Source organism: Myxocyprinus asiaticus, chromosome 32, assembly GCF_019703515.2.
Source record: "Myxocyprinus asiaticus isolate MX2 ecotype Aquarium Trade chromosome 32, UBuf_Myxa_2, whole genome shotgun sequence".
NCBI classification, from domain to species: Eukaryota; Metazoa; Chordata; class Actinopteri; order Cypriniformes; family Catostomidae; genus Myxocyprinus; species Myxocyprinus asiaticus.
Window position 1 is genome coordinate 41,098,226 of NC_059375.1, and position 12,945 is coordinate 41,111,170.

A 12,945-nucleotide genomic window follows, 5' to 3' on the forward strand; every position below is an offset into this window, starting at 1 on the left:
AGAGGACTATATCAGCAACCAAAAATCACAGGTCTGGTGGCCTGATCTGCTCTTTGAGTCTCTCTGTACAGGACCCTGATGACACTAACAGATCTGGGGGCCTTCAGGGGCCCTTCATGTGTTTGTTTAGTGTCCTCTTACAGGCTGAGCTGTTTAGGGTGCAGGTCGGCCAAAGTAAACACTTAAATCGCAATTACAATGGGCTCTCCACCAAATCCCACACCAGAGGAAGAGAGGAATGGAAAGTTAATGATATAACAAGGGTTAGATGCCCAACTCTCTTAGATGATGTTTCTAGAGCATTACATTGCTGCTGGACTGGATGAAAGAAGCTTTTTGGTGTGTTGAATGAATCGTTACGCTTGCTAAGTAAAACATCACTATTACTTTTGCTTATATTTTAAGTTATGGATTTGTACAAACATCTAACCCTAAGTGTCAAACTTGTGTGTCTAACTCATCCCGTACCAAGATGTACGATTACTTTTCTAACTGATTGGACTTCCATGGTCAAATTTCTCCCAAAATTATATCAAAACCACTATTGTTTCAGTCACATCAGTATCAATTAATTAATTCATTATTTTGCCAACTTTTTAGTCTGCAATCATGGATCCAATTGACAATTTCCTGTTTTCTCAGAGTGTTCTCCATCATCTGTCTCAGATTAACTCTTAATTTTGATTAAATCCCTTTTTTTTCTCTTTCCTTGAGAAACAAAGAGAAGACCTGTGTGTTCTCTCTTCTTTTGGCTTGTATTAATCTGCAACACAGTTGTTTCCAATATTCCAATATGCGTTTGGAATAATTTGATGTTGTAGCGATGTGATTTCTGTGCCAGTAAGCAACCACCCAAACACAGAGCAAATGCCTTAGTAACCACTCAGAACACCTTAACAACTGCATAGCAACACCCTAGCAATGACTCAGCACACCCTATGAACTGCTTAACAAAGCCCTTCTAAACAATCAGAACATGCAATGGCCTACCAACCTCTTAGAAGACTTCTTCTCTTGGCTTGTATTCATCCAACACACATTTGTTTCCAATGTAAGGACATCCAGGACTGTTTGTCGTTGCTGCGAACAGATCTTTGCGCTCTCATTAAGCGAGTTCTTCTCCAAGCTGCTGGAGGCAAAAACCACGTGTCTCGCTTCTCTCTCTCATCTTTTTCTCATCCCTGTCCTGGACTGTGGCCAAACTCTTTCCTTCTTTTGTTTTTCTCTTTGTTCATGTGGAGAGTCATCGGCATGTCGCCTGTGGCATTGTTTTCATATTTAATCAAATGCAGCACCACATTGGAAAATGAGCAAGCTGAGTGGCTTATTTACAGAGAGATGCTGTCACTGCACGACTGGCTGTTTCAGAGAGAAGCATTTGTGGTTACCTGGGTTGTTCGGTAGCATGTTGGGAAATTGGTTATCAAAGAAGGGAGCAAACCTTTTCTGGAAAGACCAGCTAAGACCAGTGTGTGTCACAAAGATGTAAACAAATAGCCCCTCCTCAATGTCTATGGTCCTGAGCATTTATATTGGCAACTTCACTTGTTAGGACTGGCAAATAGAAAATTGTTCACTGAAAGGAGAGTAAGTTGGTACTTAATGAACACACTTAAAATGAGATTTACCTAAACATTCAACAAGTAATCAAAAAGTAATAAGTGTAATCTAAAAGATTACATTATTGATTACATTTTTTTTCTAATTTCCACTCAGGACCAGATTACATTTCAAAAGTAATTTACACAACATATGCTAGTTTTTTCAGCAGGATGGAGAGAATTAAAAAGGATCCCTTGCGCTCAGTCCAGGGAAAGGCTTTACTCTTAGTGAAGACAGACTTTTATCAAGTTGGGATGAATGATTGTGTGCTTCGTTTGCAATAAAAGGAAGAAAAAAAGACTGCAAGGAAATCATCATTATTGCACATGCTGTCACATTGAGGGTTTGTCCAAGACAGAAAACAGCCCCCTGAGTGTTCACAAGGAGTTAAAGGGCCGTTTTGTGAATACTATACTGTGAAGGAGTTAGAAGGCCTTTGTTGTTGTTGTATTGAAATGGTTGTGAGCCAAAAATGCATGATTAATTTTTGGAGATGTTTTATTTCACATGCACCCAGGTCCAGATGTCAGACTGAGATGTTACATGTGAACTTAACTTGAAACTCCCAACGGAGATAAAAGACATTTTATTCAGTTGTGAAGTTGTGAATATAGTTCTCAGATGTATAAAGATCTATTCAAACATTTCTGCATTAAATGTTTTTAAAAATCAATTAAGATGGGTGCTGACCAGTGTTGGGGATGGTTCTTTGATTCTGTACCTTCCCAAGCTACAAGCTACTCATAATTTAAAAGAAGTTAAACAACAGTCAAGCTACTCTTTTAAAAAAGTAGTTAACTGCACTACAAGTCGCTTAAAAGTAGCTAAGTTGAAGATGTTTAAAGAAAAACATTCCTTTGTCACAGTCCTGTCACCTTGTCAGGTTGGGGTTCTGCCTGAGGGGATGATGGCATTATCATCCCCTTTCTGTCTCGTGTTTCGTGTACGTTCTTTGTGTGAGTGCATGGGTCCGGTTGTTAGTGACCGCCGTGTGCAAGGTACCGTGGTGCGCTCTCCGGTGATGTCACAGTCCTGTCACCTTGTCAGGTTGGGTTTTGTCTGACGAGGACCATGGCATCATCATCCCCTGTCTGTCTAGTGTTTTGTGTACGTTCTTTGTGTGAACGCATGGGTCTGGTTGTTGGTTACCACCGTGCGCAAGTTACTGCCGTGTGCTCTTCGGTGATGTCACAGTCCTGTAACTTCGCTCTCTCTGCCTAGTTGGTCCTGTCTCGTGTATCTGTCGGTTGTCTGCGTGTCGGGTGTGTTGTTGCCTTCCAGTTTTGCTGCGTGTCAGCTGGTCTTCCACGGAGGATGCCTCGTCTCTGCCCGCGTGTCGGGAGTTAAGATCGCCCATCTCTGCTGGGCGTTGTTCAGCACCTCACTGAGCTTCAGTGGAAGATTCTATGAATCTGTTCCTCAAACCAGTGATTGCTCATTATTGCTGTTAATATGTTGTACAAAACATGCTCAGATGGGACTTATGAAAGAAATCAAGTATTTTTCAGTAAGTCACATCTGAGCTTGTTTTGTACAACAAATAGCATTAAGAAGTCCTTTCTCCATCACTTTATCACAAGGATGTAACGAGCGATAGTGAGAACAAACAGACCCATGAGCAGAGGAACAGTTCAAAGGATTTATTAACAGCAATAATGAGCAATCACTGGGTTGAGGAACAGATTCATAGAATCTTCCGCTGAAGCTCAGTGAGGTGCTGAACAACGCCCAGTAGAGGCGTTGTTCGACACGCGGGCAGAGACGAGGCATCCTCCGTGGAAGACCAGCTGACACGCAGCAAAACTGGAAGGCAACAACACACCCGACACGCGGACAACCAACAGATACACGAGACAGGACCAACTAGGCAGAGAGATTTTTCCGAATTTTTCAGTAATTTGCAATTTAATCACCACAGAAGCAGGTCAAGTCTTAACTATCACGAGAAAGCAGAACGCTGTCTGCAAGCGCTTTTCATGTGGAGTTCAAAGCGTCACTTGACGCTGGCGTTGACACCCTGACACGAAACGTGACTGCAGCTTCACGATTGTTGTAGCAAAACGGATAGCCAGTCTGGCGGCCGATTAACATTGTGGAGGATGAGAGTTTAAGATTAAATGTCAATTGCAATATATATACTCAACGTATGAGGGACTGGTTCTTTTATTTAGTCAACCTCCTCTAAGACTTTGGGAAATGTTTAATGTTACTTGAATTGGTGCTATTTTAGTGCATTTCTTTCTTTATATTGTGGAAGGCATTGTTTGAAAAATGTTAATAAAGCATTATATTGTTACATGTTGTTTTGGAAATAAATATATTATGACAGGGAATAAATTATGTACAGAGTACATTTTCAGCACTTCCAAAATCTGTGATTAATTGCAATTAACAATGAAACATTCTATGATTAGTCACAATTAAAAAAATGTATGGACTAATAACAATCGGATGACACTATTTCATTATATCACAGATAGGTAAGCATATATATTTAATTAAAGTGATATTCCCTTATGCCAATTCATCATGGTTTTAATACAGTAACCATAGTTTAACCATGATATTTGTTGTAAAATCATAGTAACCTCAAAATAAATCACGGTTACCACAGTCATGGTTAACACAATATTATTATATTAAAACCATTAACATAAAAGTTTACTTAATTTACACTAATGAACTAGAAAAAACTCAATTTAAATAACTGAATCGAAATATAGTGATAAACAGCAGCAATTAGTTAAATATTTCGCTTCAAATAAAAAGTCAAAGCCCCTTTAAGGCTGTGCGGGGCTCAGGTGAAACAGTGAATCATTTATGTGAACTAGTTCATTTACATGAGCCATTTAAAAGAACCGACTCACTAAAATGAATCGGAGTTCCCAAAACTAAATATAAGGGAATCGTTTATTTGAACTCGTTCATTTACATGAACTGTCCGAAAGCACGATTCACATAAATGATTAGGTTTTCCCAGTGCTGTTTAGGCAAGCGTGTTTGATTATTCCCTCGACTCCATTTCTGCGTCTGCAATTCAATGTGAAAAATTAAGCGTTTTGTGACACTACAGTGCTACTCGCTGGAAAATATAGCACATTACTGGAAAAATCAACACTATTGTGAAAATACCTGAGTGATTGTCAGGCTGCTGAAAAATGGAGCGTTGATACTTTTAGTTACAATTCCTCAACACTGGTGCTGACTTTGCACAAGTAAAGCATTTTGGGAAATCAGGTCAGTTTAGACCAGCATGTATTTCAATACTCGGACCGTCAGGAGTTTCCTCAAGGGTGATTTTAATGTTGAGATTTAAAGTCACTACTTTAAGAGCTTCTACATTTTACCATTTCTGGTGGTCTTTTGTATGGAAGCCCACGAGTGCCATTTACAAAAGTATAAAGGAATAAATTGTCAATCTATTAATTTGAAAATAAAAATGTGAATAAATAAACCAATTTATAAATGGACAAATAAATAGACACATTTAAATGTGTTTATTTAAATCATGTTTTAAAATGTACTTATATTTAGCAATAAAACAGCACATTAATAAGTCATTTTTAAATGCACCTTAAATGCACAAAAGAAAAGGAAAAGTCAAATGAATGAAGAAAAGCAATTGCCAAATACTTTTTAAAATGCAATTTATTATTGAATGACTTATTAATGTGCTGTTTTATTGCTAAATATAAGTACATTTTAAAACATGAATTAAATAAACACATTTAAATGTGTCTATTTATTTGTCCATTTATAAATCGGTTTATTTATTGACATTTTTATTTTCAAATTAATAGATTGCTAATTTATTCCTGCATTCTTTTGTAAATGGCACTCCTGGGCTTCCATACTTTTGAACATCAAAGCAGATAACATCAGTTATTAACACAAATCCAGCGACTAAATGTGTGTGTTTACCACAGCGCTTGCATTTCTCTTTCAAATATCAAAATGAACGGATTTGATTTGTGCCTTGCGATGAAACAAGATTTCTGAGGCATGCTTCAAAGCCTGATACCTTTATTATTCAGTCATTTGCTCTCATAAATTACGTAGACTTGTGACTACATAGCTCTGCCGACAAAAGGACTAACAAACATAACATAGAAGCTCCAAACCACACGCTCACTTTATTGACTTCACCAAAGATATTTAAATAAAAGCACGATTGAGCATGAAATTTCTCACGTTGGTTTATGAAGCGTGTAAATAAGCGCTGGAGCCATGCTCCCTTACCACATTCAGAAACTCGTATAACTTTCTAATTTACTGACGCTCTTAAACAGCTCAGCCACACATGCACTCGTTTCTAAAATGAACAAATGTCTCCTGTCGGTTTGTACATGCAGGGAAGAGTGTGATTTGAGTTACATCATTACCCCATTTACAAGTGAACATTCACCGACAATTGTAATTTAGAGGAAGCCGGTCAGTTATAAAGGTGTGCAGCGTCTTCAAAGAGCTACCAAAATGAAACAGCTAAAAACGTGATGACGATTCCATGTGGTTGTTAGCCGGGCTCGTAAAACAGTGACGTCAGTGTAGATTCGGGCAATTTCTCAGCCAAACTTACCTCAAAAACTTTGTTGGGCCTGTATTAGCAACCTCAATTTTAGAGTGTTGGGTTGAGATCAAGCTCAGGGTTTGATGTAATTTTGGATGACATTTCGGTGTATGTATATTTTACAGTTCACTACTGTATTTTTCATTAAATTATATAATGTTAATATACCAGCCTGCTGGAACTACAACAATCTGCTTTGCACTTGCTAACATAGTAAGACAGGCTGTAAACAAAAGGTCACATGATTACTTAAATTTCACTCATACAAACACAAATATCATCAGGGTAACACATGTGACACTAAAATAATGCAATAAACATTAACTAAACTACATAAAATGTAACATAAAACACCCCAATGTACATAACAGCCTTAACTGCTGAGTGGTGGCTCAGCGGTTAAGGCTCTGGGTTACTGATCAGAAGGTTTGGGGTTCAAGCCCCATCACTGCCAAGATGCCACTGTTGGGCCCTTGAGCAAGGCCCTTGACCCTCTCTGCTCTAGGGGTGCTGTGTCATGGCTGACCCTGCACTCTGACCCCAGCTTAGCTGGGATATGTGAAAAAAAAGAATTTCACTGAATTTGTGCAAATGTATATTGTGTGATATATAAATTAAATGTGACTTTTGGGAATGCCCAATTATTAACATTAGTTGACTGTGGGGGGCCTGGGTAGCTCAGTGGTAAAATATGCTGGCTACCACCCCTGGAGTTCGCTAGTTCACTAGTTTGAATCCCAGGACATGCTGAGTGACTCCAGCCAGGTCTCCTAAGCAACCAAATTGGCACGGTTGCTAGGAAGGGTAGAGTCACATGGGGTAACCTCCTCGTGGTCACTATAATGTGGTTCATTCTCGGTGGGGTGTGTGGTGAGTTGAGCATGGATGCTGCAGTGGATGGTGTGAAGCCTCCACACACACTATGTCTCCATGGCAACGCACTCAACAAGCCACGTGATAAGATGCACGGGCTGACAGTCTCAGAAGCAGAGGCAACTGGGATTCGTCCTCCGCCACCCAGACTGAGGCGAATCATTAGTTGACTGTAAACAAAACATGTATTTTCTTATTATACATAATATAATAACATTTATATACAGTACATTTTCACTATTAATTATTAGAGAAGTCATGCTTTGTACTTCTATTAATTTTTAAACTTTCTGTTAAAATGACAAAAAGATTTTTAAAGTGAACCATAAAATGGTCCACACACAACTAATAATTTTTGGTTCCCAGAACATTCTGGGAATGTTCGTTTTGGTTCCTAGAACAGAGCTTTAAAGTTCTTTTTTGATTATCCAGATATGTTTTTTACAGAAATTGAATGTTTGTTTTAGGTGGTTCACTTCGTAATGTTCCCCTAACCTCTAAATTCGGGAACGTTAATGCAACCTTTCTGCAACATTACATCAATAATCAGTCTACAAGCCATGTTTTTTTTAATTTTTTTTTATCTAATACACAATCTTTAGAAGTTCTTATCAGGTTGTCACAAAACATTAAATAAATAAATAAATAAAACTTCCAGCAACATTCTGGGAAGGTTAGTTTATGGTTATAAAAAAATAAAACCTCAAAAGAACATTCCTAGAACATTAGGAGTTGGTACCCACAACATTTCCAAATGGGAACCATACACTAACGTTCAGGGAACGTTCTGTGTTTGCTGGGCATGAACAAGCAGCTGTGCGCTATATATTTCAAAGGTGTTACCGTTCCAAGCCTTCTGAAGCCATATAATAGCTTTATCTGAGGAACAGACCAAAAATGTACATGTATGCATTTTGCAGAAATTTTTATTCAGCGCAATTCACAGTGTATTCCTTGTATGCATTTTATCAGCCCATGCATTTCCTGGGAATCAAACTCCCTGCTTGTGCAGTCATGAAGATTGTAGATTCTGAAAATATGCATTTGCAAAATATGATGAGAGGTGTAAACATAACAAAATCAATCCGTTTTCAAAGTATTTGTTTGGACATGGCCTTTGACTAAAACAAAACTGGAGCAAAAATGAGGGATGCAGGTCATTCAGGTTCAGTTTTATTAGTCAAAGAGACAGTAAATGTGCTGAGCAGCAGATTTCTCTGTCTTATCTGTCCACAGTGTCTGTCTCTTTTCATTGTGAGGATGGCGGGTGGGAAACCCTAATATTTGACATGTAGCAGAGCTAGGATGACTAGTCTTCATCAGGATAACCTCTGCTCAGCTCTATTCAGTCATCAGAGAGCTTGGCCTTTGATTTGCTATTAGAGGATTCCAGCTGCCTGAAGAAGACCAGACCAGAAGATTATTCAGTATAACACTTACACACACACTGTAGATGAGGGATGCGATTCATGTACGGACACAGACAGAAAGACACAGCGCTGTCGTTCCACGAGACAAGAACAAAGGGAGTTTGAGGACTATGGTGTCCGATTATAGGTCAGACTGGGTGATGAAGTTTCAGCTGCCTACATGAGCAACTGCTTTCTTAGCATCCTAACTCAATACTACTGAAAAATGAGCTGAACCCTTTAAGGTGTTCTTAACGATTTCCCGTTTCAGTGGCATACCCAAAATTAAAGGCTTATGACTTGACAAAAACAAGGAGGGTCAAGTGTTTGGTAACATTGTAAAGAAAACTTTTCACAGTTTTTAATAATATAGATTATGATACATTCTGAGACTCCTAGACTAAGAAACTGCTGAAAAGTCAAAAAATAAAATAAAAAATAAAATAATAATAATAAAAAAATAGCCAATAATTGTACTTATTTTTCCTTCTTGACATCATGTATCTCTGGACGTAAATAAGGTAGCTCCGGAAAACTGCTTTTATTTTGTTCCCAATCATGCCAACTGTATCTGAGAAAAATGTTGTGCATTACAAAAATAATTTATCATAATGTCCAAAAATGTCTCCATGACGTGAAAAGCCTCTCCAAACAAATAAAACATAATAATTGTACATAAGAACTAATTACACATGCAAACACAACAGTGACTAAAGGTTTACATACCATGCATACATGATTTTAGTAATGAGATTTCACAGAATGAGTGCCTTTTGACTCGAGTCTGCATCGAGTTTGTGTCATTTTGCACACTAAAACCTTCATGTGGATGAGGATGTGGACTTAAAAAGGCAGCATAAGCTCAAAAGGCCACTTTTTGAACCCTTGGAATGCTGTCTAGGTAGGCAGCTCCCTAGGTTTTGGAAAAAGCCATCATTTATAAACAGTGATTGAAACTTTGAAGATTTCTCACTTACAGCATACATTCACAAAAAACACTCTTGTCTAATGCAAATAGGATGTTTTAGTTTGTTTGTAAAGATTTAATGAAGATAAATAATGTTGATCCAGTAGCGTCTAGATGCCAGTGAACTCTTATGTTTGGACAAACCATGGTTTTCTTCACAAACTCCCACCGCACGTCTAATGAGTGTCAATGGGTTTGCATTGTAAATTATATTCGTTTAAAACTCAGCGTGCAGCTCGGCAGGCACCGGGTAATGGGGTGTTTTCATGCATGATTTACGAAACCCACTGTTTGCGTTGTTCTTGATAAACGGTTGATATGCATGCGTGCCTGTGTGTGCTGTTGTGTTATCAGGGAGTTCAGTTAGAATACATGTGTTTACATGGTTGATGTCTCTGTGGTAAACTTTAGTGTCTAGGAGGGAACAATTTCCTTTCTTGCACTTACAGAGTTCTGTTTCAAATAGTGAGCTGCCTTGCTGTCTACTGACTACATAGGTAGCTTCCTACAGTATGATGGCAGCATCCTAATTCTTACCTCTACAATTTTCTTTCTTATTTAAAAAAATATTTTATTAAAGCAGTTATTCTAGTTTTAAAGGATACATTATAATCAATGTTGTGTATAATCTGATTACAAAGTAATAAGTTAATGTAATCTAAATACCTTTACAGTCAAAAAGTAGTGTAACACATTATAATTTAAATTCTTATGTTTAGATTACAGTTACTGACTATAGTGTACATTGAAAGTACATTACATGATTTACACAAATTTCTAAAATAATATTATTTATGCTACTTATGTAGTTATTTATGTATAAAACTAAATATTAGTTCATATTCATATTACTTCTTAACACATTCACAATATACAGATCTGAAATGTAGGTGGCGCTCTTACACATTTTATCCCTCACAGATGTGCTCGTCCATAGACATTCAGTCTAATTTTCAGTTCATGCACCATGCTCATTATTTAATCGAATACCTCGGCATCTGAGTGGACTGGAAGCTCAATCTAGGTGTCATTAGAAAGCAGAGATCCTCCCCTTTGTGACGATATAGAACATTTTATCATCAATTTATTTATCAAATATTTTTCTGATGATTTGTTTTGCATGCTTTTCCTGCTGGATGGCATCATTTGTTCTGGACATCTAAGATATAACATTGGATTATTCAGTCAAGCAAGCTCACAGACTTTTTTTTTTTTTTAGAAAACTGCATAAGGTAAAAACAGATATAAAGTTTTTGGCTATTTGGGGCTTACAGCATTAGTGATTGGTGCATTAATAGAGACATTTGTAATTGCTAACTTACAGAAATCATATTTCACTTTGTGATTCTTTTGAAAATCTTTCGAACTGTGGTATAAGGGCAACAAACTAAACTGTACATTTGCATTTCTGAAAATGAGAGCTATCATTTGATATATGACATGTCCATTTAGGTGCTATGTGAAGTCTTTTATTTTCATCTAAATAAATTTTACCCCATTACCTCTAGGGGGCGCCTGTTTGCGATGCACATTTTTTGAGGCCTTATTTTGTTATTTTAAATAACATAAATGCAGAAGTAATGGTTGTCTCTGAAAAGTTTAGATTCTAAGCTTTTAAATGATACCTCAAATGCCCGACTTATATATACGGGGACTTTAACGTTTTAAGCGCAAACGTTTTTTGCATTATAGCGCCCCCCCCTTTGGACCTGCCGGTGGGTCCATAGAGTTTAAGTCTAAAACATCAATACATTTTGTTAGATTACTCTGAAAACAAGACATAATATAAATCAATACTTTTACTGTTAAACAAGACAAAAATACTCAATAAGATAATTTTATTTTTCTTGTAACGTAGTGAATAAAACACAATGGCAAAAGTGATGCAACGGTTTAGTGAATTAACATTCCCGTAGGGTGTTTTTTAAATAAATTTGCAAAACACCAAATAAATATCAAAGGAGTTGCTGAATTAGAAATGATGTAATCAGCCAATAAAATGTCTAGACTGCAGATTGGTGGTTTGCTTTAATGTGGAGATTTCATACTCTTCTTTTTCTGTTTTAGCTGCGTATCCGAATCAACACGACACACCAAACATGCTGGAACATTATGACATCATTGAACCACGCCTGCTCATTGGAGGAGAGCAGCGACCAATCAGTCTCCTGATGTCACTGGTAAGCATTATTACAAACACTGTACTGAAATCCCTCTTCTTTTTGGATGACCTGCTGTAAGTTTCAGAAATGGAGGGAATTTGTTTCTTTTGTCCTTAATGAAAAACATTTCTCAACCAATTTACAGAATAAAGACTTGGATGGCTTGTTTTTAAGCCCGTTTGTTTGTTAATTTGCTTTCTTCCCATGTGTTTTCTTACTGGAGTTTGTAAAAAGGTTTTACAGAGAGATTTTATATGTGTACTGCCCTCAGCAACAAATGTAAAGACGCAAGACCACCCAAAGAACTGTGTGTGTTTGTGAAGACTCGGCTTTAGAAAACATGGAAAGAGGCCACTGAACTCGTCTGAAATGGGATCTGTTGTTATTTGATAAGTATTAAGTTACGGTGGGATGTTGCTTTTCTAAAATAATAAGAAGAAGGCCTGTGAAATCTACATCATTGCAGTCATTGCTTTTAAAAAAGAATTTGAACCTCTAGCAGTGATTACTTCAATAACACTTTTCCTGAACATGTGGATCAGTCATGCAGGTCAGCATAAAGGTGACTGACTTTTATAAAACTGCTTCAAGCCTTAATATTTTTGGACTTTTCAGGCCATGCTCCAACATTTCAAGTGGGTCCAAGTAATTTTCCTTTAAAGGAATAGTTCACCTCAAAATGAAGATGATGTCATTATTTGCTTACCCTCATGTCATGCCAATTTTTTTTTCTACACAAAACATTGATGTACACAAAAGGAGACAGTAAGAAGAATTTTTATGCAGCTCTTTGCTATACAAGGACAGTTTGTAGTGACCATGTCTGTCAAGCTCCAAAAAGGACAAAAACACCCTTAAAGCACCATACAAGTAATGCATGCAACTCATATGCTGTATTTAATGTGTGATAAAGTCTGCAGCTCTCAGATCTCATTTTCCATTCGTCATATGCTCATGCACCACATTGGGTTACAACACACCTTGCCATCATTGAATCGTTTTTGAATCTGAATGCAACTACGAATTAAATTTCTGATCTTCGGTGAGAGGAAGATTATCAGTGAACAACGACTTAGATTGCAATTTGATCCTCACATAAAGCTGTCATATAATTGAGAAGACATTGAATATAGTGTACAAATCATATGGACTACTTTCATGATGCATTTGTGGTGCTTTTGTGTCTTATTTTAGAGCTTGACAGATATTGTTACTATGAACGGTTGTTGTATGGTCAAGAGCTGGGCAAAACTGTAAAAAAAAAAAAGGTTTGGAATGACATGAGGGTGAGTAAATAATGACCAATTTTCACTGTATTCCTGTTGTTCCGGTACTGTTCTTTTAACTTGGCTGTTCCAAAATACA

General features: G+C 37.3%; 1 protein-coding gene across 1 annotated transcript in view; it reads left to right on the forward strand.

Moving 5' to 3' along the window:
• LOC127423602 (disintegrin and metalloproteinase domain-containing protein 12-like) overlaps positions 1–12,945 on the forward strand; it is a 138,807-nt gene that overhangs the window by 16,547 nt on the left and 109,315 nt on the right. Inside the window, exon 2 of the mRNA XM_051668051.1 lies at positions 11,486–11,598. Coding sequence (XP_051524011.1) covers positions 11,486–11,598 — 113 coding nt within the window. The remainder of the gene's footprint in view (positions 1–11,485; positions 11,599–12,945) is intronic.